The 27,831-nt window shown below is 38.5% G+C and overlaps 1 protein-coding gene and 1 pseudogene across 4 annotated transcripts in view; one reads left to right on the top strand and one right to left on the bottom strand.

The window, feature by feature from the left end:
* The window catches only part of HAPSTR1 (HUWE1 associated protein modifying stress responses), a 34,776-nt gene that overhangs the window by 5,547 nt on the left and 1,398 nt on the right, over window positions 1–27,831 (bottom strand). For 2 of the 4 annotated variants that reach the window (XR_009452550.1, XR_009452549.1), the window contains exons 2-4: window positions 27,688–27,768; window positions 16,253–16,528; window positions 1,280–2,808 (exon numbers count right to left, since the gene is read on the bottom strand). Coding sequence is in view for 2 of the 4 variants with exons in the window: in XM_059693145.1 (XP_059549128.1) it covers window positions 2,564–2,808; window positions 16,253–16,528; window positions 27,688–27,768 (602 nt within the window). In the remaining 2 variants the exon portion in view is untranslated. Of the gene's footprint in view, window positions 1–398; window positions 2,809–16,252; window positions 16,529–27,687; window positions 27,769–27,831 lie in introns of those variants that run through there. The other 2 variants (XM_059693145.1, XM_059693143.1) reach the window with 2 other exon arrangements.
* On the top strand, window positions 16,826–16,985 carry LOC132234037 (U2 spliceosomal RNA; annotated as a pseudogene).

Genomic DNA, 27,831 nt, shown 5'->3' with positions numbered 1-27,831 from the left:
GCCAAGTTAGGATGAAAGGAACAGAATTAATGAGCTACGATGTCTAAAAGAATCTGATAATCTCAAGATGAAAAGAGATTCTGTTCCCCAAAAGCAAAGTGTTAAGTTTTAAAATTCAGCCTACAATGTTCTCAAGAGACTGGGGGGAGAAAAAAAATCATTATTTTAAAAGTACCACACATATATGCAATCTTCCATGATTCGTTTTATATCTAAAATGGTACAAAGAAAGGCTTTAAAAATCTAGCAGTCAGAACTAACTTTTGCTAAGAAATAATTTTCTTTTCTAACCTAGGTCTCGGGGTTAGTCTGTGCTCAGGTGGCACAGGAGAAAGCAAGGGGATAGAAACGGAGGGAGTTACAAGTGATTAAATACAATGGAAAAAAGTAACGAATGCTAAAGTTTTCAAAAAGTTTAATGGAGCCAATAAGGCATATAAATTGTGTTCTGGCAGACAAGACCTGCTTTCTCTTACCAAAGAAAATGGCACATATTTTATCAAAATTTGACAATCAAGAGTAAAGGGTACTGAGATTAAGCGTCAGAGCACCAACTAAAACAAACCCCCCCCCCAAATTGTCACTCAACTTGGAAAGAGGAACTAGACAGAACCAAGGCATAAAGGGGAGATTAAATATTCGTTCCTCAATCTCAAAAAAAATCCTTTAGGAGTTCTGGCCACATGTGAGCAACTTATCACACCTCCAAACCCCAACTCCAGAATCTAAATTTACAACGACAGAAAAACACAGATATCTCCAACTGCATTTCTTTGTATAGTCCCAAGGGCAGCTTGAAAGTATTCATATTACAGAGGTTTGTCCATTTCAGGTAAAATGAGAGATTGCTATAATTCTTCCTGCTATAATATTAAAACAAAAATAATCCACTTTTGCCAAAATTTAGAAATATCTTTCATTCCTAGTTTTAGCATGGAATTGACTTTTTTTTTTTAAATAAAAGGTTTTATATATAATGATTACAGAACCTCAGTTCACACATTTCTAACATTCTGTTTACATCCCACCCAGTCGATGAATATTATGGTTAACTTAGCAAAGTTTTTTCACATAAAGATATTAAATGGCTGAAGAAATTGCAAACTTTAACAAAGTGCTGTGAGTAAATTACTGGAAAAACCCTTACATTGGATTTGCAATGGTCTTTTAAGGATAAAAGAAGTAACTGATACTGAACTACAAATTTGCAAGGAAACATTTTTTCACTGTCCTACTTGATATATATTATATAATAATATGGTAGAATAAATTACAGTACCTGGCAGGCTGACATCAGTTCTTCATCTAAAAAAAGACTATCATTCAGTTCGAGATATTAAAAATGAAGATGAAACATGCTCTAAAACATTGTAGCTACAAGAGGTCTTATATTTTACTCAAAAGAGGAATCTAGTGAGAACTTTTATTTAGGTCTACCTAACATCTAGAGAACCTCCATGCGATTCCATCTTTTCCAGAATGAGATTCCAAACTGCCCTTTTTAGGAGAGGGATTCGAGTTGGGTTTTGCTATTTAAGTTGTAATCACACTGTAAGCAGATCAAGACCTATTTTAACCTGCCACCCATTCTAATGGAAACTGCACAATGTAGGGCACTCATAAAAAATGTAAAACAGGACAGAAAGGCTGGAATACCTACACTCCCACCATCCATCTCCCTTCTCATGAATACTATACCAAAAAGGAAGTCCACTCTCAAATTTCATGACCTCTCTACTTTAGGTCACCTTGAGTGCAGTCTACATGTTTACATTTACCATAAGAATAAGTACCCTGCATGGGAAGCAGTACTTGTCTTAAAACTGGAGTTTAAGCCTAAAGGGTTCATTCATCTGGGGGCGATTAAAATATTGCTACTTTTAGAGCACTAACACACACAAAGTGAATCCAATAAAGTTCTGTGTATTGATTCAATATTAAGTATTAATTGCATGACCATCATAGCACCTCTTTACATCACACAATCACCAGAATTAGCAACTGCTTTGAAAACTGAAAACAGGGCACAGTCCAAGAATTAGAAGTTGCACACTGTTACTATATAGAAATCAGGTGCATGGTACAGTGCTGCTGTGCAAAAATGGAAGCCTGCAGATTTGACGAGGAAGCCAAATCGTGTTTTAGACAATTTTAGGAACCTGGCAATACTGTTGAAGCAAAATACTCAACACAGCAGGAAATGGAGGGGGGGAAAAGCATTCTATAACCAAATAAACATCTGATATTTCCTTTCCCTTTGAGAATAAATACAGTTAAGGTCACTTTTAGCCTTGGAACGGATATATGTTTGCCTATGATGATCTTGCTAACTACACAATATCTGATGTCCTCTGCTAGGATTATAGTTTTAAGAAAGCCATGGTTACAAGAGGCATCTACTGTAAATACCTAGAACTTCCTTTTATGGCAACCACTATAGAATTCACTTGTCTTAGAAACAGTGAACAAGGGAAGATGGCCTCATGTTTCCTTTGCAATAATAGTATATGTTGAGGATCAAGTGGCTTTCAAGCAGCATGGTGGGTGTGAAAATGTTTTCAGTTTAGATCATTCTGTTGCGTTTATGGGTTGGTGAGTCTGTAATGACATCGCCACACTGGGCTGAGGTACGCTTTCTAGTTCCACCATTGTCCAAGTGGAGTGCCATTTCTTCTGATATGAAAGTGTTCAAATCGACATCATGGAGTCCATTTCTCCTTCGACTAGCATTCGATCCACTGCTTACATGTGTAGGAGAGCCTGGGGTACTCGAACGCACGCTTATACTAGCCATTGCACCACTAAGACCTAGGAAGAAGAAAAAAGGTTTTAGAGTTGCTCAATTATTCAACCCTCTTGAAAGCAACCCACTTTACTTTCAATGTTGTCATAGTGTCAAAGGATGCCTGACATTTTTTGTAAGGGGTCCCCAGAGAGCAAAGCTTTATTCTGGAAAGAGGAATTGTCTGGCTTTCACATGAGATGTTTTATTGGTAATACTACCAATACAATATTGGTAGGTACCAACTATTGGAAGCATATGTAGCAAGCACCATGCTAGGTGTACAAACAGATCATGAAATCCTCCCTCTTTCTTAGCTAGGTACTGTATACGCAATTTATAGCTGAAGACAGAAGGTGCTTGTTTTAAATAATTTCAATTATTGAAAGTCACCATTCCAACAGATCCCTCTCTCTGATGTGTCTGTGCATCTAGGGTGATGGTGTGTGTGTACATGCACAAAGGGGAACAAGCAATCATTCCAGGCCTGAGTGAGCTTTCAACATCCCCTTCTAGATAAGGTGACTTTATAATTTATCATCCAAAACATCCACTATCAAACCCAAAAAAAGGGCTCACTGCTATAAATTTCGCTGGGACATCAAGTACTAAATGAATCTGCCCTGGCCTGCCAACATGGCTCAGTGGTTGAGCGTTGACCTGTGAACCAGGTCACGGTTCTATTCCCAGTCAGAGCACATGCCCAGGTTGTGAGCTCGATCCCCAGTAGGGGGTGTGCAGGAGGCAGCCAGATAGTTGATTCTCATCACTGATGTTTCTATCTCTCTCTCCCTTCCTCTCTGAAATCAATAAAAACATATTTTAAAAAACAAGTCTGCCCTGGACAACTTGGGCTGCCTGATTACTCAAGTTCTGGACTCTATTTGTTAGATACCCCCTTAAGACAACCTAACTCATTATCATCTATAATCCAGTGGGGAAGGGCAAGAGAACCATAAAAAATCCTACTGCTCTGCTTGCACAGTTAAGTTTTATTAAATCCAGAATAGACGTAACACTCATTGCTGAACACTCAATTCCTTACTCTTGAACAGTTAAGGAGGCAAACATGTTCCACTCCTAAATGTTCAGGATAAACCTGTAAAAGGCGTGAGACAAGAAAACATAAACCACAGCACTGAATTTAAAAGCCTAACACCATTGGCAGTAGGTATTTCTTCTCACGAATTTCCCCTTATGCTATTCTAGCATCACCATGGGATTCTGCTGTCGCTTGATTAAATTTATATAACATGATCTAGTATTATCAATGTTTCCAAAGAATAAGAAGAGGTTGGTTTCATAGGGGCCCATTCTTTCTAATTTTATGATTTGTAAATATGAATTAAATGTGAACATTAAGTTGAAAAAGAATTCTCTGCCTCCTACCACATCAAACCTATTAAATTCCCTTTGACATTCTTCACTCTACAAATACTGTAAACATTTTCAAGCCCACAGCCTCAACCACCTCCGACATGCTAAGCATGTTTCTGCAGCCCTCACCTCTCTTCTAAACTGCTCTAACCAACCTGTCCCCTCACTGCTCTCCCTGTAGACAACACATCCAGCCCTTCCCACTGATGGCCAGAGGAAATCTAATCGTGTCCCTTTTAAGCTCTAACCACCTTTCCAAGGCTAGCAACTATTAAAAAAAAAAAATAGAGTACAAGCACTAAGTACTTTTCAATTTCATCCTCAAAATAACCCTATGACACCTGTATTATATCCATTTTGTAGATGAAACATCAAGATTAAGTGAGCCACCCAAGATCACACAGCTAATAAAACAAGAACTGGGACTTAAACTCAAGTAGATTCCATATTCCTATTCACTGTTATACTGCCCCCTCTTAAAAGTCTAAAGTATTTCAGTGTGAAGTGACTTTAGGGTCTATTAGGGCCTAGCCTGCCTTAGGCCCCATCTCTTTGAAAGTACTCTCCTTTTCTGCCTTCCTCTGCCCCCATAAGACTGAATCGTGACTGCCTGTACCTGAGAATTTGCAGTTCCTACAATGGCTGGGCCTGGGCCTACCTTCCAACATCTGCTTCCCACTGGTTCTTCTAGTGCCTCTGATACCGTTGTAATTAACTAGTCAGTAATAATAGGAAAGGAGCAAAGGGAAGCCAGACATTATAGGCATGTCATTTGGACCAGTGGGAGATGAGCCGAGCCAAGCCGAGCCCCTCTCCTATCTGGTCTCAAACCTCCCTTCTGAGGGCTTCTTCCCTGGTTTTCCCACCTCTCCTTTTTATAGTCTCTTGCGGGCTCCCCTTCCTTCCTGCCTCAAACTCTCTGCTCCTTTCTCAGTGGCCTGTGTGGGCCTCTTTCTGACCCACAGGTTGGTATGGCCTTGACCCATTCGCTTACCCAGTTTCCAAATCAGTGCGCCACAGGAGCAGACATTTCTCTTGAGCTCAAGGACCTATCCATTTTTCTAACTGCCTGTTGGACATCTCAAACTTCACATTTTCAAAAAGAACTGGGCTCCTTCCCTAGCCCACACGGATTTACTAAAAATAAATGTTAAAAAGGAAAGCCACTTCTCCTGTTAAGTTTCATCTCAAACTTAACATTTGCAAAAGGAACTGTACTCCTCCTTTCCCAGCCCACACATGCTAATTAAAAAAATAAAAGGAGGGAAAGCAGCATCTCAGGCTCATTTTCTAGAATAGCACAGCAGCATCATACCATCATTCAACTATCTTTTCAACTCTAGCTAATAAATTTAATACGGTGCCTGGCACATAACATTCACTGAATTCTGAAAAACAATGATGCTTCAGAGTCCTATCCAATATTTTGAAACCCACTGAAATCCAAAGCTGTTAATGTTTATTCACTTCTCCAACACCAGAAAATAAACTCAAGTAGCCCTCTTCACTTAAAGCTTTGCCATCAACTTAAAAATTCAATTATTCCCAAATTACTGGCATTTTTAAAATTTTTTCACCAAGTCTGTAAACTCAAGAAAGCTGTGTCTGTAACCTCAATCTTCACAACATACTACTGAAAGATGTCCAAATACTTTAAACAATAACCATCATACTTGTTTCATAATGCAGGAGGTTCTAAGGTAATTATACTGCAAAATTTGGACCTTCAGCGATAGACTAAACTACTGCAGTAATTCAACTCAGGATATCATTTGAAACCACACACACAAACTTCAAGAAATCCACCCCACCCCAATGCTCCTCTTAAGGTAGCGGTTTCATGGCAGTATGATTTAACACGTAAGGACAAACACCTAAGGCTCATGAGTCACTCCATCAGAAGTGAACAGGCACACCCTGCCATTCTCCATGAAAAAGATGAGCATAAATATCAATTTGAAAATTCCCCAGTAACTTCCACAAAATTTATCTTTTTCTGTTGGGTGTTTGACTTGGGTTTAGTTTGACAGCTAAAGTAAACTTACAATGTGCAACATTACCTACTCTTAGCAGTGAGATTTCTTTTCAAAATTTAACTAATCTTCCCCAAAAAGACTTTCCAAGTGTCCAAAAAAAAAAAAAAAATTAAGATTAACAACCAAAAAAAATGTGTATTTTAAACAGCCCAAATTTTATTTAATAAACCAATGACAGCTACTAGAAGATGCTTTAGAAAACCTTAGCTAAGCCACATGAATAATCAGGCCTATACAAGTACAGACAATCTAAACATGCTTCAGAACTAAAAGTGAAGTTGTATAGCCCAAGGGCATACACCCAACAAAAACACACTTTTTCAAAAGGGCTATAGGAATATCAATTGACAAAAAGCAATAGAACAAGTAGTATGATTAGACAGAAAAGTCTCAATTGCTTAATACAAGATAAACTTTATCAGTTTTAAAGTTTCTGCATCCATTTTAAATGATTAGTGAAGGAATGAGGGGGAAAAAATTATAATTTAATCATACTTTGAAAAGAAAGCTCCCACTGGAGCTAAAACAAAGTTACAAGTCCAGGTTATAGGAATCTAGGTTACATGGTAAATTGTTAAAAGCAGCACATTACTATTATCTTCATATCAAGTTCATGCTTAGCATAATAAGAAAATCCTATTTTGAGAATTACATGATTCCAGCTTACCAACACATAGTTAGGTCACACATAGGCAGTGAAAGAGTAAATGCAGAACCAATCCACCTCCTTCCTCCACCAGCAGCCTCTGGCCTGGAAGCCAGGTCTACACCCTATTTGCTTACCACCACCACCGCCCCACCCTGCCCCACCCTGCCCCACCCCACCCCCAGCCCTGTGAGGGATAGCCCTGAAAGAGAAGGCAGACTGTTATTACTGTTGATCCACTCAGCAAGACAGATTCAGGACCCTCTGCAGATGTGCTCCACCAGTTTTCTCACCTCCAGCAGAAAGGGGGGAATTTGAAATCCCCACAACTAGAACAAAGTGGTTAACATCCTAACTGAACCCTAAGAAACTGGTATTCTTGGATATGAAATGAATTGCACTAGTCAAATGGATAGCCCTCCCTTTTCACAAAGTTGTGTTCAGAGGCTTTAAGCAAAAAGCACTGTGTGTAAGTGTGGTGTTTTAAATGCATCAGGGGGAGTTCAATCATTGAAAAAGAAATTCCACTAGGAAGATTTTGGTAATTTGAAGTAGACCACTCCCCACCCCAATCTGTAAATTGCAATACTGAACTTTTATTGAAGCAAAGCACACTAAATCAAATCAATTACAAAGATACATGTCACACCAAGAAAACATTTTCAGTTACGCTGACAGCCCAAAATGCTTTCAATTTTTCAAAGACAGTTTTAATGCCATGGGGAAATGCTCATGTTAAAATGAAAAAAAAGCAAGATACAGTACCACATATTGCAGTATGATCTCAACTATGAAATAATTTTAATATTTATACATTGAAGAAAGACTGGAAGAAAATGCACCAAACATTTAACTGCTGTTATCTTTGTATAGTTGGATAACAAGATACTGAATATTTACTTTTGGGAAATTTTTCAATTTTCCAAGAAATCAGTATTAATAAAATCAGAAAACTAGAAAAAAAATAATAAATTCAAATGTTAAATCCCTTCATTAACTACCAATGGATTTTTTAAGAAGTACTAGGTGAGTAAACTGGCTTTGAGACATGGCTACATGAATTCCTTTATCTATATGGACTCCTTTTTCACCTTAATGGAGAAAAAAAGGCCATAATAATTTTATTGCAAGTTCAAGCAATTTTGTACCATTGATGTTGGAAGCTTTAAGTCCTAGACCCCCCCCAGAAAGTTCAGCAACTTATATCTAACATTAACATACAGAAAATGCCAACTTTTCGTCAAAAATTTTAATGCTATCTTAATTGCCTTAATTATTCTTGTTCTCAGAGGCTGGTCTGAACAATGGGCATTAGTTTAGAAATTCCAGCCTTAAGAGGAATTTTAAAGAATAGTCTTTGAAATAATCGATCTTAAGCAATTAAGAAATGAGACGGCTTTCGTGCATTAATCTCTTATATCTTAATTTCCAAGTAAGTTCTTAAAACATTTTACTGTTAAGTAACTCTTGACAGCTGTTATTCAAGAAGATACAGACCACAACATTCAAGCATTTATTAAGAATCTACAGCTCCACACACTGTGCTAGAAGTTGGGCAAGAGGAGAAAAGGGACTTTAAAGGGTGGATGTACAAAAATCCCCCACAGGTCAGTTCGAAATAGTCCTCTGCAACAGACAGTTCCAAGGAGTTTCTTTTATAACATACCATCAGTTTAAAAATAGTTAATCTAAATTTTTGTGCTCAACTGTCAAATTTTGTGTCTAAATATTTAGCTTTACAAATGGAAGAGATGAAGAGTGACAGGGAAGGGGGAGAGACAGAGAACCAAGTACAATTACTTAAATTTCTTCCGAAATGTACCAGACAGACCTCAACTGTCTAAGAAACTTTAAGAGGAAGATTTAGTAACTTCTATTATCACTCTAGTGCACACAGGCCTAACAATGACAAAATAACAAAAGCTGCAAAACCTGTGCTCAAGGAGAAAGACAATCCTGTTGTGGTTCAGGCTGCCCAGAATCAGTTTCCCATAAATTCTAGGGGAAGAAGAGTTTTACTCAGTTTTATGTAAGTATGACAAATTAAGAACTTACCTTACATTTTTTCTAGGTAAAAATTCCTAGCTGACCTTATATCCCTGAAAACAATTTCAAACAATTACATTTTTCTTATAAGGCCCTATACCCAGTTTCTCCAGATCCAAGGATTTGTCAAATAATTTAATAATTTATGAGAATAAGGATCTCCACAACCCTCTGAGAAAGACTGTGTTAGGCAAAAAGGGAGAAAACAGAATTGGAGCCTATTAACTCCCAACGAGTTGGCACTGTCCCTCTATCTGATTGCCTGGGTTTATAAACTTCAAACTGTCTAATGTAATTCTATTAGGCTAGAAATTCCTTGAGATTATTTGATTCTCCTTTGTATCACCCTGCTCCTACCACTAGCCTCTCTAATATATCGCTTGCTATTTACCATGTTCAGTAAATGCTGGGCAATAGGAAAGGCTACAGAATAATACTTTATTTTTTAAATGACTACAACCTTCCACAGAAGGAATTTAATTGCAAAAGTCAGAATTTTATAACACTGCATCCACACACACACAAAACACAACAACAAAGACTTTAGACTTCAATACTCACTAAATAGGTACTGTTATCTCACAAAGTTATTTCTTAAAAAAAAAAAAAAAGAAAAAGAAAACTTTACTTTTGTTTCTTTCCTTTTTCAAATTCTCGTTTTGTATTAAAGGCTAGACTACCTATGTTTGCCTAAGTCCCTCCCAGCACTTACACTGTATTTTTTTAAACTTGTTTTAAAGAAAACAAACTTAAAATTGGACAAGGTGACATTTCAAAGCCAAATGCCACTTAATAGCAATGGTTCCCACCAGACACGAGACCCTATTGTGCTAGAGGCCTTTTGAGTTTGAACTGATGAATTTTACAAAGGGTTAACCCAGGCCCAGTTCCTAGTACAGCAGTAGAGATTATCAAAATGACTTCTGGAACTAAAGCAAAGTGTCTCTGATTTTTCTGGAATAGTCTGAACCAGGGCCAGAAACCTACAAAGACCACCTATGAGATGATTTGAATGAGAGCAAGGCTTTGAATAAAGTTTAAGCGAAGTCTGACTTGGCATCCTGCTTCCTCTTCCATCCAGGTCTCCATCTTCTCCCTATATGAAGGCATGTCCCAATCTTACTCTGGACCCTTACAACACCTAAATCCCATGATGACAAACAGAACTCAGAATAAAGACACTAGGTTTCAATCTAAGGCTTTTCCAGACACAACCCTGATACAACCACTAGCTTGGGCATGCCAATTCAGAATCTCTCTCCCCATACAGTAGAAAGAGAACATCACCAACCTCACTGATTTATATCAACATGAAACAAGCTCAAGGTCTTAGCAAGTAATGTAAGTAATTAACAGTAATTTGCAAGTTATCCCTGTCCCTCTGGAGTGATTTCTGAAATTTTAAAAAGCCACCCTTACTAAAAAGGGAGGGGGAAAAGTATCCCCGAATGCCACTGGAACTCTAAGTCTAAATTTGCATTCAGGGGCAGAGAGAGCACTCACAGGACTTAGAACTAACCAAAGGTCCTGCTCCTCTCAAGTCAAAGAACACTTACACAGTGTTGTGGAAGGGTAGGTACTTTGCGTAGTTTCTCACTTACTACATTACTTATTAAGGAAGTATTACACCTTTTACAACAAAGGAGACTGCCTTGGAGAGGCTAACCATCTTGCCCAAGGTCATACTGGGAAAGCAGCCTGTATACAAAGTTTAAATGGTCACAGCCATTGATCTTCAAGCCTACCTTGTCCACATTTCCTTATGGGGAAAACACCAAAAGATACAAATTCATGTTATTTTCTGATGTCTTTAGAAAAGTAGGCCTAGAGACCTATCCCATCCCATCCCCTAGCCCTACCAAGGGAGGGAGTAGAGAAACCCCAAATGTGCAAACATTGAGGCACGGTGGTTAGGAACATTCATTTAGATATTCAGACAGAATTGGAATATCTATTTTACTACTTACTGACCGCTTCCATTTTATCCAAATAAACCTTTCTTCACTGATAAAATGGCAATGACTCAAGGTAAGAGTGTGGATTAAAGGAGACCCTCCTTATTAGTGGGGTCCTGACACCAAGTAAACTTAAAAGTATAGTTCTTATTATGAGTCATCCTCAGGCCCCACTCCAAGTCTTGGTTGTTCTAATTTAGGTTTACTTTGTAGCACTCCGAAGGAACACCAGTTAGTGTACCCATATTGTAGTCATCTAGGGAACTGTATCCTTAACTCTTTCTAAAGGTTCTCTGCCCACACTGTGTTGCACCCATTTACCTAACAGACCTCTGAACCAGCATTAAGCCCAGAACACATCTACACCAGGTTCTATTAAAGTCAGAAGCTGTGAGACAAGGCCACTTCCCTAAGGTACCCCTGTCTAATGGAAGGAAAAGCCATGGAAACAATTCAAACTGGAAGAGCAAAGATAAAGATACTGTTCAGTGAAAGATTGAGAAAATGAGAATTGAAAGAAAGCTTTGTCACAAGAAACTTTTAATTAATCTGAAAGGATAAACAGGCATAGGGAAAATTTCAAAAGAGAATGGAGAAGATAGACACAAAAAGAAAAAAAAGAAAATAGCGGTACTTAATAGATCAAACAATATGACTAAGATACCTGACCCAAGGTTAAGACCAAGTCATAAGGCCCTTGCAATGCCATTCTGAGTTCTGACTTCACCCTATAGGCCATAGGAAAACAAAGGTTATTTTTTCAGTAAAGAGAAGAGATCCAAAAGATCGACTCCCAATGGCCCCAGGAAAAATGGACTGGTAAATGGGTCAATTCAGGACTGGGAAATAAGAGCAGGAAGTTATTCCGAGAGCCCAGGTCTCACCTCCTCCAGAGAGCCTTTTCTTTTTTTTTTTTCTTTTTTAATATATTTTTAAATCTCATTTTTTATAGGGAGGAAGGGAGAGAGATAGAGAGTTAGAAACATCGATGAGAGAGAAACATTGATCAGCTGCCTCCTGCACACTCCACACTGGAGATGTGCCTGCAACCAAGGTACATGCCCTTGACCGGAATTGAACCTGGGACCTTTCAGTCCGCAGGCCGACGCTCTATCCACTGAGCCAAACCGGTTACGGCCAGAGAGCCTTTTCTGAATCCATTGCCAGACTGCCCCAGAATATCTTACACATAACGGGGTTCAAAACATTAAATTATTATCTAATACAACTGTGTTGACCTCAACAGAAAAGAAAGCACTCCATTCATTTATACATGCCCAGAGACTTTATAAAATCTGCATGTACACGTCTGCTGTATGGTTAAATGAGGAAAAGACATGTGTTTGCTGTGGTTGGGACCGGAAGGATGAGTCTAATTTGAAATCTGAGATAGATGCTTGTGGGACACCTGTGGAGATGTCCGCCAGAAGACAATGGTGCACATTATATTTGGCAGTAAGGAGGGTCTCAACTGAAGTATAAATTTTGAAAATTAAGATTGAGATGGCCCTCGAAGTATTTAAAGTCAGTGGGAGAGCCTGAGGAAAAGTCTGAGAGCCTAAGAAGAGAAGAAAAGGAAAATTTCTAGAAGAGAATGGATGACTAAAAGAGGGACAATGAGAAAGATAGAGAACCACAAAAAGTCCAGATAATTTTGGTCTATCTCAAATGTTTAAATAAAAACAAGGTGGCAGGCATTAAGTCAGTGCTCAGTAAATTTGCTCAGTATTTGTTCAGTATATTTTTGATAATGTTAAGACAAGGACTAAAGGAGTAATCAGTTTAGCGTATGCTTGTGTTTCTTTGACTTCTCTGAATTTAGTATCAGATGACTAGATCCCATAGTACATAGAAAATAAGTTCCAAAATAATGCACTGGATTATATTTTTTAAGCCTCAATACCCCTTGGTTGACATTTTTTATTGAAACTGTTTGATAACCATTAACTGATGCACTTTTGACTGAAACTGTATAAAGTCTAAAGCTGATGAGGGTACTGATCAGAGGGATCTCATCCTCACTGTCTACATGAAGTACTCTACAGATATCGTACATCTTTGCCATTTTCTTTGAATAAAGAACATATTTTAGGTATATTTGGGTGCATTTGGTACAGGTGAGAATTAGAAGCTGATAAAGAAAAAACTAGCCCTGACTGGTTTGGCTCAGTGGATAGAGAATGGGCCTGTGGATTGAAGGGTCACAGGTTCAATTCCAGTCAAGATCATGTACCTTGGTTGCAGGCACATCCCCAGTAGGGGGTGTGCAGGAGACAGCTGATGGATGTCTCTCTTCGAATTTCTAACTCTCTATCCCTCTCTGTAAAAAATTAATAAAAAAAATAAAAAATATTATCTATATATATAAAAGCCTAAGCGACTGTTCGACTGGTAGCTATAATGTGCACTGACCACCATGGGGCAGACGCTCAATGCATAGACATGGAAACGTGGAACAGACTGATGAATCTCAGAGGGAAGAGGGGAGGGGGAGAACAGGAAGAGATTAACCATAAAATCTTACATGTATACTAGAAGCCCGGTGTATGGATTCATGCACTAGTGGGGTCCCTCAGCCTGGCCTGCAAGGATCGGGCCGAAATCAGCAGTCCAATATCCCCCGAGGAGTCCCGGATTGTGAGAGGGTGCAGGCCAGGCTGAGGGACCCCACTGGTGCACAAATTCGTGCACTGGGCTCTAGTCCTTTAATAAAAAAAAGAAACTAGAAAGGTAATTATCCTCTGGTAAAAATGGACAGGACATGATATGTGAATCAATGTGACCTACACTCATGTTCGCTTTGATTATAAACTCAAAAAGTCTGCCTCAATATACCAATTATTTTTACCTATGCCCCCTCTTGCATTCCAAACTTCATGAATTTAATTCTTCCTTCTTCTTCCTTCAATTGTATTTGGCTAAGCAAATTATATGCAAAACTGAATTCTGACAAGCATGTGCCCTAATTAAGATGTTTCAAATACATTTTAAAAGATCATCTGAACAATTTTCACTTCAATTTACAGACTATTCAATAAAACAGATTACGAGTCATTACAAAGTTAGTCATTAAGCTGTATTTACAATTTAGTTAACAATACCCTACCATTAAAAATAATTCAAATTACTTGAAACACTCAAATCAGACTAGTATTTCCAATAGGCTGATGCTCTCTAAAACCACTAGAGCACAAAACTCAGTATCAATTAGGTTTCTGTATACTCTTTCAAGGGGCCCTATTACTTTACCACAACACACATAATTTTAACTACATTAATTAAGTGTATGGACCCTAGTAATAAGAGCCCACTTAGTCTCCGATATATTCTGGATTGGCACTACTTGTTATATTTACTGGTAAATTTATTGAAGGAAAAGATTATTTTTCTACACAGCTTTGTAAGTAAACTTTTTTAAACCCTCACAACTTAAACTAAGTTAAAACTATAAAGAATCCCTTCTTAAACCTATTATTTAAACTCCTAAAGTTCAGTAAAATATTGAATCACAAACTGAACAGATTCAATTTAAAAAAATGTAAGGGGAGTTGGAGAATATAGTTGTTGTTTGGGAAGAAGGCTGGCTTCGCCCTTTGTACAATGTGGGCAAAAAGTAGGTTTACAGTTTTGAGTATGCAAAACAGAGATTATTCGTCTATTGTTATTTATTAATTATTGTATTATTTTCCAAATGAACAACTGTACACCTACTTTTGCCTACCCCTGTATATAACTGCATTAAAACTGAAAACAAGAGTGGCTCTTACGTTTCTCAAAACTATCTTCTAAAGTATAATATTGCATAACACAGAAAAAGACACTTTTAACAGTAGAAATAGAGTCATAAATTCGCTTGATAAAAAAAAAGCAAAAGACTTAAGACAACTACATCAAATGCATTAAAATTAATCTGACAGCCCTGGATGGGTAGCTCAGTTGGTTAGAGCATCGTTCCCATATGCCAAGCTTGCGGGTTCAATCCCCGGTCAGGCACGTACGTATAAGGACCAACCAATCAATGCATAGATGAGTGGAACAACAAATTGATGTTCCTCACTTGCTCTCCTTTTCACTCTCTCTAAAAATCAATTTAAAATATTTTTTAAATAAAATTAATATGACAAACTCTATACTTTTAGTAAATTTTCCAAATTAATGGTAAAAGATGTGAAACTATAATTCAATAGGAACAGATAAATCTGTATTTTGCCTGAGTCTCAAAAGTTCTGATGGCGTAACTATTCCACTCTATTAGAAAGAGCAAGCAGTAAATATCACATCCATACATCATAGTTTCCTGCAATAAATGTTTTTGTATTTTTTAATTTATCCTAAACTAACTCACAATGGGGGGGGGGGGGGGGGGGAGGCAAAAACTTTTCAAATCCCATGTTCTAGTTTTAAGATAAGGAATCAAAGTTTGCCACAGAGAACAAAAATCTCTATAAGCATTAAAGTTTCAAGGATATAGAAGCCCTTTGTGTATATTCCACTATTTTTATTACCAGCTTACTTTGTTTTAAATGACCTACACTATGGCCCAAATGTTAACTTTTAACAGGACTCACTAATCACTTCTATATGCTTAGTCACTGGCACAATCCATGTTTCACCTTGGCTTCAATCAAGTATTATTTTATTGTTTATAGCAGTATTAAATGTTGTCCTCTAGAAGTATTTCTCCTAGTTCTATTTGAAAGTCTGTATTAGAGAACAAGCAACAACAGACTCATTGACTACATACATACCCAGACTTCTCCAGTAATATTAAACCCCTCAGCCAAGAATGCCTTTTTAATGACAGGTCTGGCCCGGGGAGATGGTAGCAATAATTAATGAAGTGGACCTGTCCTCTGACAGTCTGCCTAACAAAGCAAAGGAACCTAAGGGACAATAGACATAAGGGAAGTTGATTATTCTTCCATTTACCCACTCCCACTTGGTTCATCATCACAGCTCTCACCTTCTACAGGCACATGAACTTGGGGTGTCAAAAGAAGTTCCCCTGAGAGCTATACCAGCCTGTCATTGACTAGGCTCCTCCAGGAAATTATTACTCTGGTAGAATTCTTAGAACACAAGAACTTCCTCTTTGCCTCAGAGAGTAAGAAAACATGTACAATATAAGTGTAAAGCAATAAATTCTAATCAATGCTGCGAAAGACTGTTATTGTAAAATCAGTAAGCTCAAACTAACTTTCTAAAAACATTTTTTAGAATGGGTTGGCTAATATTAAAAAATTTGCCCATATATGTTCTTAGCTTCCATTCTATTTAAACATTTCTAAAGCAAGTAGTTACTATAATGGGGAAAAAAAATCATATATCTGGACCTAAACCTAAATATGAAAATGGATCCACAGGCACACTCTTAACCATTTTCCAAAGAAATATGTTTAAACGGCTTTACCATGCAGAGCTATGGCTTCCCGGAAGGGTTGCAAATCAGTCTCTACAGATGAGCTAGTTTCCGTTGAAGTAGCTCGGTTAGGGGACACTACAGTCAGTCTTGGGGGAGCTCTAGAGTTTCGTGGTGGAGGAACTTTCCCACACAGGAAGCTGATCAAATCTTCTCTACGAATAGTTCTTCTGCGCTTTTTAACCCAAGCCAACACATCCTTATTGCGTCGCTGATAGCCAATCTGAATTCCAATATCAAAACTTCGCTGATGGGTGTCCACGCTTTCTGTTGGAAAAAAGAAAATGATACATGATTATCAGTAGAACCATATTGCATTTAAAAAAAAAAAAAATTTACAAGTTAACCAAAATGAGTATCATGAAGTATGGAGCACTCTAAATCTATCAGTAATCTATTAAACTGAATTATATTTTTGTTTGTTATACATCACATTTAATCATAATGTTCTAAATTCAGATAACATATCACATAGTCCTGGAGCTTCTGCCATGTTCTTTACAAAACTTAAATAAAAAGAGAGACTACTTATTAGCCAAATTTCCATCTTTAAATTGCTATTCCATCGCTTCTCGGCCTTTTGGCTAAGATCAAGTGTAAATTGCTATTCCCTTAAAAAGCTTGCTATGAAATAGTTCGTTTAATAATGCTAACAATGGGTAAATTATTAAATGTTTATTAGTACTATCTATACTCAGCTTCACCTGAGAAAAGGTTAATACAAATCCGTATCTTGAGAGTGGTATTGCTGTCCCCTTACTGCAAGAGAAAACAGGAATTGAGCACCTGAGTAACTTCACGAAGGTCACAGAATAATATATACTACAAGAGCTAGAACTTTGCTCAAGAGACTGTGGTTCTTATCCATTAATCTATACTGCTCTCCTTCAGGAAAAAAAAAAGTGAATTCTCATGAATTCTAAATAGGATCGTTCAATGGATGACTAAATATTGCATATCAATCAGGCCTCGCTCACCCAGCAGCATTCATCACGTTATTTTGGAGATGCACTCCTACTGACCAGTTCAGCACTGACCGGGGGAACATACTGAAAGCAGCAGCAAACTTTTTAGAAACGAGGGAAATTAATTCAGATCGACTACTCAACAAAACTAAACAGTACGGTGGAAACAAAAAGGTTTCACTCATTTCCCTAGGTATAGCTTCATTCTACTCCAGTACCCAACAGTTTTCCATAAACTCATAACCATTCCAATTCCGAAAGACCTTGCCTTAAAATTTCTGGCCTCCCAGTCTCCCTGTAGATATTTCCCCCTTATATAAAGAACCAGAATGTTCAAGAAAACAATCCCTGAAATTTATTTTTAGTTGTGCTACTCAAGCAGCAGAAAACCACCAGTATATCTTTAATAGCCCAGCTGGTGTGACTCAGTGGTTGAGCATCAACCTATGAATAAGGAGGTCACGGTTCGATTCCTGGTCAGGGCACATGTCTGGGTTGCAGGCTCGATCCCCAGTGTGGGTTGTGCAAGAGGTAGCCGATCAATGATTCTCTCTCATCACTGATGTTTCTCTCTCTCGCCCTCTCCCTTCCTCTCTGAAATCAATAAAAGGCCAAGAAATGTAGATAATTTTTTTGTGTGTTAAGCAAGAATTTGCTTTTACAATAGATCCAGAGATAAAGAAGAACTACCTGTAATTTTTTAGAAATATTTTTACTAGAGGCCCGATGCACGAAATTCATGCAAGAGTAGTCCTTCCGTCCCCCAGCACCGGCTTCCCTCTGGCACCCAAGACCTGAGCTTCCCTCCCGCCGCCGGCAGGCACCCAGGACCCAGGCTTCCTTCGCAACCACGGCTTCGTCTGGGAGGTAGTCTGGAAAGATGTTCGGTCTATAATTAGCATATTACACTTTTATTATTACAGATTGACTTCAGAGAGGAAAGGGGAGCGGGGGCGGGGGGAGAGAAACATCAATGAGAGAATCAATGATCAGCTGCCTTCCGCCCACCCTACAATGGGATCGAGCCTACAATCCAGGCATGTGCCCTCACCAGGATTTGGATTGTGACCTTCTGGTTCATAGATCTACATTCAACCATTGAGCCATGCGGTGCAGCATGGCCTTTTTTTCTTTTTAAATCCCTTGTCTGCTACAAAGATAAATTCTGAAAGGAGTAGCAATAATCAATGAAGAGCAGTGTCCCAAAAAGAAAAACAAGAATTCAGACATCACAGAGGCTCTTAAACTGTATGAATTTCTATTATTAAAAAAAGATGGCAAAGAGGGCAACACAAGCAGAACATTACAAAAGTTATTCCTTACCAGATGATCATTCCTTATTGCCAAAAAGTTAAACAGAAAAAGGGAAGTTGTCCATGGGAGCACTCTTAAAAATATTAAAACTCCATCCCAATTTTGAAAAAGTAGATTCTAATTTTACAGACATAAAAAGCAGCTCAAAAATGAAGTCATTTCTCCAGTATTTCACTACCAGAATAATGGCCAACTTACATGAATCAATGTCTTCTAATTTCTCATTTCACATAAACAAAAAGGAAGCATGAACTCCATCTTAAAGGCAAATGGTATTTAAGAGGACAATAGAGCACTTTTCCACCTCTCAGTATTAAAGACTTAGATGAAGCCACCCCTTAGAGGAGTAGATAAAAATTCTAAGATGACCTTGTTAAACTGTGTCTAGACCAGCCGTGGGCAAACTACGGCCCGCAGGCCGTTTGAAATAATAAAACTAAAAAAAAAAAAAAAAAAAAAAAAAAGACCGTACCCTTTTATGTAATGATGTTTACTTTGAATTTATATTAGTTCACACAAACACTCCATCCATGCTTTTGTTCCGGCCCTCCGGTCCAGTTTAAGAACCCATTGTGGCCCTCGAGTCAAAAAGTTTGCCCACCCCTGGTCTAGACCTTAAGTTTTCTGAAGAAATGGAAGCATTTTAAGAGAAACCAAGTCATCAAGAAAACTAAGCCCATCCCAAAGAAGAAGGGAGAAAAAGAAACACAAAATATATGAACCTAGAGCAGTGATGGCGAACCTATGACACGCGTGTCAGAGGTGACACGCAAACTCATTTTTTTGGTTGATTTTTCTTTGTTAAATGGCATTTAAATATATAAAATAAATATCGAAAATATAAATCTTTGTTTTACTATGGTTGTAAATATCAAAAAATTTCTATATGTGACACAGCACCAGAGTTAAGTTTGGGTTTTTCAAAATGCTGACACGCCGAGCTCAAAAGGTTCGCCATCACTGACCTAGAGGAACCCAGGTTTCTAAAAACCTGCCCTACACCTAAAAGTATTGTAATCAAGTTCATAACTGGAGAAGCTTCTCTTTTTCCAAACACAATGACTAAGGAAATTTCATTTTTCAAGAACTAAATGGAGGTAGGCCCAGAACTAGATATAAAGAGGGGGAAAAGTTGGAAGCATGAAAGGGATACAACAAACCCAAAGAAGGCTTTGATGGCACAAAGATGAAGCAGACATGTAAATGTACATCTGACAAAACAGACAGCAAAAAAGAGAAGCTACACCTGCTACAAACTTTCAGTAAGGTGGTTTAGTTTAAAGAAACTGACAATCCAGGAAAGAAAGAGCTTGGCAAACAAAGTTTTGGTTTGTTCTGATTAAAGGCACAATAAAGTCTCAAAATTTAGATCTGCAAAGAGTTGATGATTTAATCAGATTTGAAGAAAGTTGGAAAACTCAATATTCACTGGTGTCGATGAGTTATATAACTAGTTGTGAACTTCTTTTATAGTGTATGCAACTGACAAATCATTTCATCTAAAAAATTCTGCACAAGTCTCAATATCCAAACCAAGAGCACACTAAAAATTAGGCATTTTGTGACTTTAACCTACTAGAAGATAGAGTAGGAGAAAAGCAGATATAACATTTAAGGTCTTCTGGTACACGCTTTTGCATTGCCTGGACATAGCTTAGTTTTATACCATTAACAACATCTCCTGAAAACAAATCCAATTACTTTCCCACCCAGATTAATCCAACCTGTTATTTTCCCTGAATAGAAAATCTCATGTTGACACTAAAGCATTTAAAATATAGTCCTGTGTTTGGGACTTTAGCTACTTGGTTGAAAATAAAAACCCTCCCGCAATACCTTCAACTAAGTAGGAAAAACCTAAATGCTTATTGGAGAATCTTAGGCATGACTAGATTAGCTTTTAATTTAAATCGCAGGTTAATTTAGTATCCAGCTAAACATAAACACACAGGATGGCCTCCTGAAAACTCTCAGCTAGACTGCTTTGAATACATCTGAACCCTGACAATATTACCCAAATTCTCAAAGTACAACTCAAAGAAACAGTGGGGGACAGTCTTTGGTCCAATACCATCTGACACCAATGTCACCATGGAAAGGGGCCATTAAGCTTGAAGGTTAGGCAAACCCCAAGGGCATCACAAAATGCCAATCTAACCTTTAATCATAACACATTCATATCCTCATTCAAGAAATACTGATTCATGGCAGTCAGATGTCCCACATTTCATATTTTTTAAAAAATGTTTGTATATAAGCAACTGAAATTTTAATTTGAGAGATTTTTAGAAGTCTAATCCTCCCACCACTGGAATGGGGCAGTTGGCAAATGATTTCTGAGGTCAAAACCAAATGCAACACTTCCTTACATGATACACTGACAAAATTAATCAAATTTCACTATTCATTGTTTTTCTGATACAAACGTTATGAGTCCACCAAAGCAAATATTCCAATTTCATAAACTGAGGAACTGAAACTAAGGCTCCAAGGGCCTTACCCAAAGTTAGGTGGCACAGTTACTTCTACAAGGTATTTCTTCCTCAACAATAGAGAAGCCATTTTCCATTCTCCTTAGAGCAGGGGTGGGGAACATAAGGCCCGATAAATCATCTGATCTGGCCTTGTGAAAGCACTAGGGGTGAGCTAATTGTTTGATCAAATATAGGAGGCTAATTTTTAAGTTAACTGTCTATGGCCCTCGAATAATGTTATAACTATCCAAATGGCCCTTGGCACAAAAAAAGGGTTCCCCACCCCTGCCTTAGAGGATCTACAAACCAGAATAGCACACCACTACATCAAAGCAACTCTTCAAAGGAATATTCAAGAATCAAATCTGCACTAACCCAACAGTCTTGGGGGGGGGGGGTAAATAAAAAACAAAGATCTGGCCCTGCTCGTGTGCCTCAGCTCAGAGGTTGAAATGTTTACCCATGCACCAAGAGGTCACTGGTTGGATTCCCGATCAGGGCACATGCCTGGGTTTCAGGCTCATTCCCCAGTGTGGGACATGCATTATTGATATTTTGAGCTCTCTCTCCCTTTCCTTCCCTCTCTAAAATTAATAAAAACATTTTTAAAAAAAAGAAACAAATATCTGAGTCATAGCCAAAATATAATTCTTTTAAGAAAATAACTATGTATCCCCCAAAGAGGTAGTATCCAAAAATAAGCACTAACTTCTAGCTAATTACATGTTTACTTAATCTTCACCTACCACACAAAACAAAGGGCAGGAACCAAGGAAGAATCATTGCAGCCACAGTTGCCTGGCATCCCATCCTTCTTCCTTTTCTAAAGGCCCTCCAAGTTTTTGTTTGAATAGCTCTTAGGGAAGCTTCTGCAGCAAATTTGCTCAAGGGGTGGAACATGTGGTTTAGTCCTTAATTAACCTGCACAATCCCAACCTGTGGCTATGATGCTGAACTCTGAGTAAGCATGTGACCCAATTTTGGCCAAGAAACTGTAGAAGTCATTTGCTAGTAGCTCCTGGGGAAAAAACTTTCCCGGCTCTTCTAAGCTTTACTGAGTGGCTCTAAGATGTGAGTTGCCAACTTACTGTAATTAGCCTGAAGACAAAGCTCATACATACATGTGTGAGTACACAAGAGTGCAGAGCTGCAGAGCCAGGGAGACTGAGCCACTGAATTCAGTCAACCTCACCCTCCAAGTGAGGAGCCAACCCATGTCCATACCATTGAAGCCAGCCTAACTTGTATTTTTCTGGTATTTTGCTGCCAAAACAGCCTTTTACACATTAAGTAAAATTATTGTCTTTTATAAAAACTTACAAACAGCCCTAACTGGTTTGGCACAGTGGATAGAGCATTGGCCTGCAGACTGAAGGGTCCCAGGTTCGATTCCAGCCAAGGGCATATACCTTGGTTGCGGGCACATCCCCAATAGGGGGAGTTGCAGGAGACAGCTGATCAATGTTTCTCTCTCATCGATGCTTCTAACTATCCCTCTCCCTTCCTCTCTGTAAAAAATCAATAAAATATATTTAAAAAAACAACAAAAAAACTTACAAACAGCCTAGCCCAGTGGTCGGCAAACTCATTAGTCAACAGAGCCAAATATCAACAGTACAACGATTGAAATTTCTTTTGAGAGCCAAATTTTTTAAACAAACTATATAGGTAGGTACATTGTTATTAACTTAATTAGGGTACTCCACACTCAAGGGGCCAAAGAGCTGCACGTGGCTCGCGAGCCAAAGTTTGCCGACCACTGCCCTAGCCGGTTTGGCTCAGTGGATAGAGCATCGGTCTCCGGACTGGGTTCGATTCCAGGCATGCCCAGGTTGTGGGCTCTATCCCCAGTAGGAGGCACGCAGGAGGTAGCTGATCAATGATTTTTTCTCATCATTGATGTTTCTATCTCTCTCCCTCTCCTTTCCTCTCTGAAATCAATAAAAATATATTTTTAAAAAATTACAGACAGAATCTAATAACAATATTAGGAATAACTGAGGCTACTACTGCTCCTTATAAGTTTAATACAATTTAAGACAGAATTTCTAATTGTGATCCATACTAAGGCATTTTGTACAAAGTCTTAAAGTTCAATAGTTTTTGCAGCAAGGATAGTCACAAACAAGCTCCAAAAATTGTAAAAAGCTGAAATCCCAGTATCTGTCTTCAGGCAGCATATGCTTGTCTGCCCGTTTGCTTATATATCAATCCACAAATTTTCAGTATGTTCAGTTCACTTTCAGTTTATATGTATATATTTGTGTGTGTGTGTGTGTGTGTGTGTGTGTGTAATACATATATATCCAAAATGGCCCACTGTAGTGAGACAACATATTATAAACAGAATTTAGCACCAAGATGTCTCAAAAAGCATACTATTTTTCACCTGAAAATTTTATTATATTTAGCCATTTTAGGGGAAAATGAAGTAAAGTACACACCATGTAGTTTATTCCAACACAAGAAAAAAAGTATAGACAAAAAATAAATTAGAATATCTTCCCTTCCTCTTCAGTACTGTCCACAGCCAGAAACATCTGAAAAAATAAAACCTGATCACCAACAATCAACCCTAACACTTGAATACTCACTATATGCCAGCACTAAACTAAGAGCTTTGTACTAAGCTGTGAAGACTAATCCCCACCACTTACAGTTAAGAAAATGAAGGAGCACAATGGGTAAACATCTTGCTCCACTGTCTGTCTCCAGAAGTTTACAGCTATGTTGTATTAAGTCTAAATTCTGAACTCAGATAATCCAGCAGTAGACTCCATAAGGTTGCTGGCCTGGGGCAAATGCTATTAACAGGGAGACCAGAAACATCTTTAATATAAACAATATCAAGAGAAAGCTCTCAACATGTGGTAGAAGTCAGCATGCAACTGAAGTTTCAGAAGCAGTTTTAAAATGCGAAGAGGCAAACAAGGCATAGCATAAAAAAAAGAATTAAAGAAGAAAAACCTTCACAAACTGAGAGAAACAAAGAAGTGGCTCTACAGGTTAATATCAAAAGCACTAGCTTATAGGGTCTGCTGAAGAGCTGAGCACCAGCTGACACCTCAGTCTGACCATGTGAGGCTCCTAGGATGGCCTTGTCCTAGAAGACAACCTGAACAAGTAGCCCCATGAAGGAGGAATCTGGAATTAGATAAGGAGAGTATGTACTTTCCTAATGAAGAGTCAAAAGACAGAGACTGGAAATCAATCACCCAAGAAAATGTGGTGGGTGGGTGGTGGAATTAAGAAGCAACACACAGGCTTGGCCAGTATTTCCCAGTAAGCATCAACCTGGAATATATTAAAATGACCTCAGTTAACTTTTCACTCCCTTTAGTTGCAGACATCAAAAAATGCACTAGACTAGGCAAAGGAGACACAACCTGACTAAATATTGAACGAACACCGCCCTCTTTAGAGTTATCAAATCAACATAAAAACGAGAACCAGCAAGAGTTATCGAATCAACATAAAAACAAGAACCAGCATCAGGATTTTCCTTCCCCTTTCCAAAAAAGGCTGGCAAAGTCTGGCCCTACTTTGTGGAGAAGGAAGCATGCATTCCATTTTGTTGAATTCTGTCCACTCACATATCCCAACTCACTCTCCTCCAAATCCTTCCAGCTATATTTTCTGCCTAACCAACATAATGTTCAATTTTTCATAAGACCACAGGGGCCCTCTTATAGGCTTGTACCTCATTTCTGACCTTCCAATGTGCTCATTTTTAGAGATTATGAAGAAGTTGGTGAATGTACCAAGCTAACCCTAGGCTGCAAAATGAGCCATTTTTTAGCTTGCTAGGTTAATTGCTTAATCATACAAAATACAGGAGCACCACTCAATTAAAAAGATCCCCTCAAATTGCCCCCCTGTAAATTACATTTAAATAATCAGAACTGTGAACATTCTGATTGAAATTTACCACTACTTAATGCTGCATACACCTGTGACACTACCTTGCCAATTTTATTAGACCTATTTACGGTATTCAATTATTCCTATAGTTGAATTGTGTTCTCTACACCACACCCTGAAAAGGAATAACAATGTAACTTCAGAGCACTATCCACACTCTCCTTAAATCAGATAAAATATGTTGCTACACTACCAAACTCCACAAACCACAACTTACCTTTTCTATCAGGTACAAAGGAATGCATTTAACAAAAATAAAATACAAAGTAAGAGTAATTCAGTCTAACAATTCAGCATTTGCAATTCAGCATTTGCAATAATGCAAGAATCTCAGGTGATGTTTATTTCTAAATAAATGAATATTACATTGTTTCTAAACAAATAAAACTAATAGACTTTTTGTAAATCAAGTAATCAACTGGAGATTTCAAAGTTCAGCTTCTAAGCCCATCTACTTATATGAAGAATTTGCACTAAAGAAAACTGGCAGCTTTAGCCCTAAAGAAGTAGAATCTTGTAGACAAGAGCACCAAAAACTAAAAAAAAAAAAAAAAAAACCAACTAGAAAGCATTCCTATTTTTGTATAACCTAGGCCAGTGGTCGGCAAACTGCGGCTCACGAGCCACATGCAGCTCTTTGGCCCCTTGAGTGTGGCTCTTCCACAAAATACCGACTTCTGCACACGGGCCACGAAGTTTCAATCGCACTGTACATGCGCGCCCACACATGGTATTTTGTGGAAGAACCACACTCAAGGGGCCAAAGAGCCACAGTTTGCCTACCACTGACTGACGTGGGCAAACCTGGCACATACAAGGCACTAAAAATGTGTTGCCTTCCCCTTTAAATAAAAAGCCAATTGCAACAAGCAAATGGATACCCCATGGTACCATCATACAACAGAAAGCTACTCAACAAAACGAAAAAGAAAAAAAGGCACTGAGCTATTTATTAATGCATGCAATGTGAACTCAATCTCAGCAAAAGAAGCCATACACAAAAGCTGCATACTGTAAGGTTCTATTTATGAAATTATGGAAACAGGAAAAACCATATATTCAACAATCAGATCAGTGGTTGCTTAGGGACTGTGGTGGAGATAGAATTTCTTAACAGTGTTTGTCAAGCTCAAGCTTACATCTTTTAAAGGGTAATTTTAAAGCATGTAAGTTATACCCCAAGAAATCTGAATATTTTAAAAAATGAGTTCTATGTCTTCAAATTTCCCTGTCTGGATGAAACCAAGAGCCATCCCAGAGAATATTCCTGTTAGCAAACTACTCAGGAGTCAAAATTTAAGGAACTCGCCCTAGCTGATGTACTTCTGAGCATCAGGCAGGTTCGTTTGTACCTGGGTTGCAGGTTATGTGCAGGGGAAGCAACCAATTGACAGTCTCTCTCATATCTGTTTCTGTTAATCTCCCTCCCTCCCTCCCTTCCACTCTCTCTAGAAAAATCAATGGAAAAATATCCTCAGATGAGGATTAACAATAAAATCAAAGTTGATCACTGGGGCACGTTTTGTTTCCCTTTTTTTGATAAGCCTGGACTATCGGTTCTTCATTCCCTAAAATTAACATTTTACTCACCAGTTTGTTTACATTATCAAAAAAACGCAAATTCTACCCACAAAATCTCACAAGAGTATTTTTCTTATAGAATGCTACCATCATTTGCACATTCTTACACAAAAAAAAGAATCTGAGAATCAAGTCATCCACAGCCTATTTTGATAATTTTGAAATGCAATGAGTTCCATTACTGTTACCAGCAGCTTCTATAAGTTTGAGAGCATTTAATCATATCTTTATTAACAGTCAAATTCAAATCCTTTTTCCATAGAAACCTTGCCCCACCACCCAAAACTTAAACCCAAATTTCCAAATCTTCAAAATCAGTAAGACACAAAATCTCAACCCATTGTCACGAAGAGAGCACAATGGGCAAGAACGTTTACTTTAACATATCTTCGTGTCATCACAGAAGAGAAAAATTAACTCCAGAAAGGCACTACCATAAAACACAACTCTTAACTCACACTCAGATCACAGATTTCCTGTCAATACTGTACAAGTAGATACAAGGTAGTTTTCAAGATAAATACTTGAAGTTGCTAGGGAAGCGCAGCGTGTTGAGATGGGCACAGGTTATTTCAATTAGCTAGTTTACAACGCACTTACAAATGCGACAGACGATCAGGCTCTAAGCTGTCCATCACAAGAATCTTTTCCACAAGGTGCCAACAATTCTCCACACGCCCCCCAGCTCCCCCCCCCCCCCCAACCTCGCTGTGGCGCAAAACCATAAACTTTCTTCCCTTGGGCGCCTTTTCCAAAGAGAAGCTCCTCTCACCCAAAGTCAGCTCAGGGCTTCTTGACCTGCGCACTATTTGACATTTGGAGCATGGAGGTGGGGTGGGGTGAGGGTAACGGGTCTGCCTCTAGCGAACAGAATATTCAGCAGCCCCTCCAGTGATGACATTCAAAAACGCCCCTAGACGTAACCAAATGTACGGGGGGGCGGGGGTGGAGAGGGGAGGAGCGTCAAAATCGCCCCCAGCTGAAGATCCTCGATCTCGCTAGAATACCACCATTTCCAAGTTGCAAGTTCCAAGTTCATCTTTGGGTACAGGAGCAAACACTCCGGCAGTCTGGGTCCGGGTACAGGCGGCCCACACACTTGGAACGCGGGCCTTTCACCCTGACGCAGGCGCCCTTCCCCTAATCGGCAATGCAGCAAGGTTATCTTTACCTTTGTAGAGGTTGGTGACGGCGGTGGCTGCGTTTTGGAAGGGGACCCAGAGAGAAAGTCCTTGTTGCTGACACACTCGGTCTGAAAAAGTGGGAAAAGGGAGGAGGGGGGAAAAAACGGAGAAAGAAATGTTATTTGGGCGTC

This window comes from Myotis daubentonii, chromosome 4 (assembly GCF_963259705.1).
Source record: "Myotis daubentonii chromosome 4, mMyoDau2.1, whole genome shotgun sequence".
In the NCBI taxonomy this organism is placed as follows: Eukaryota; Metazoa; Chordata; class Mammalia; order Chiroptera; family Vespertilionidae; genus Myotis; species Myotis daubentonii.
The sequence above is the reverse complement of the archived record's forward strand: the minus strand, read 5'-3'. Positions and strand labels throughout refer to the sequence as shown.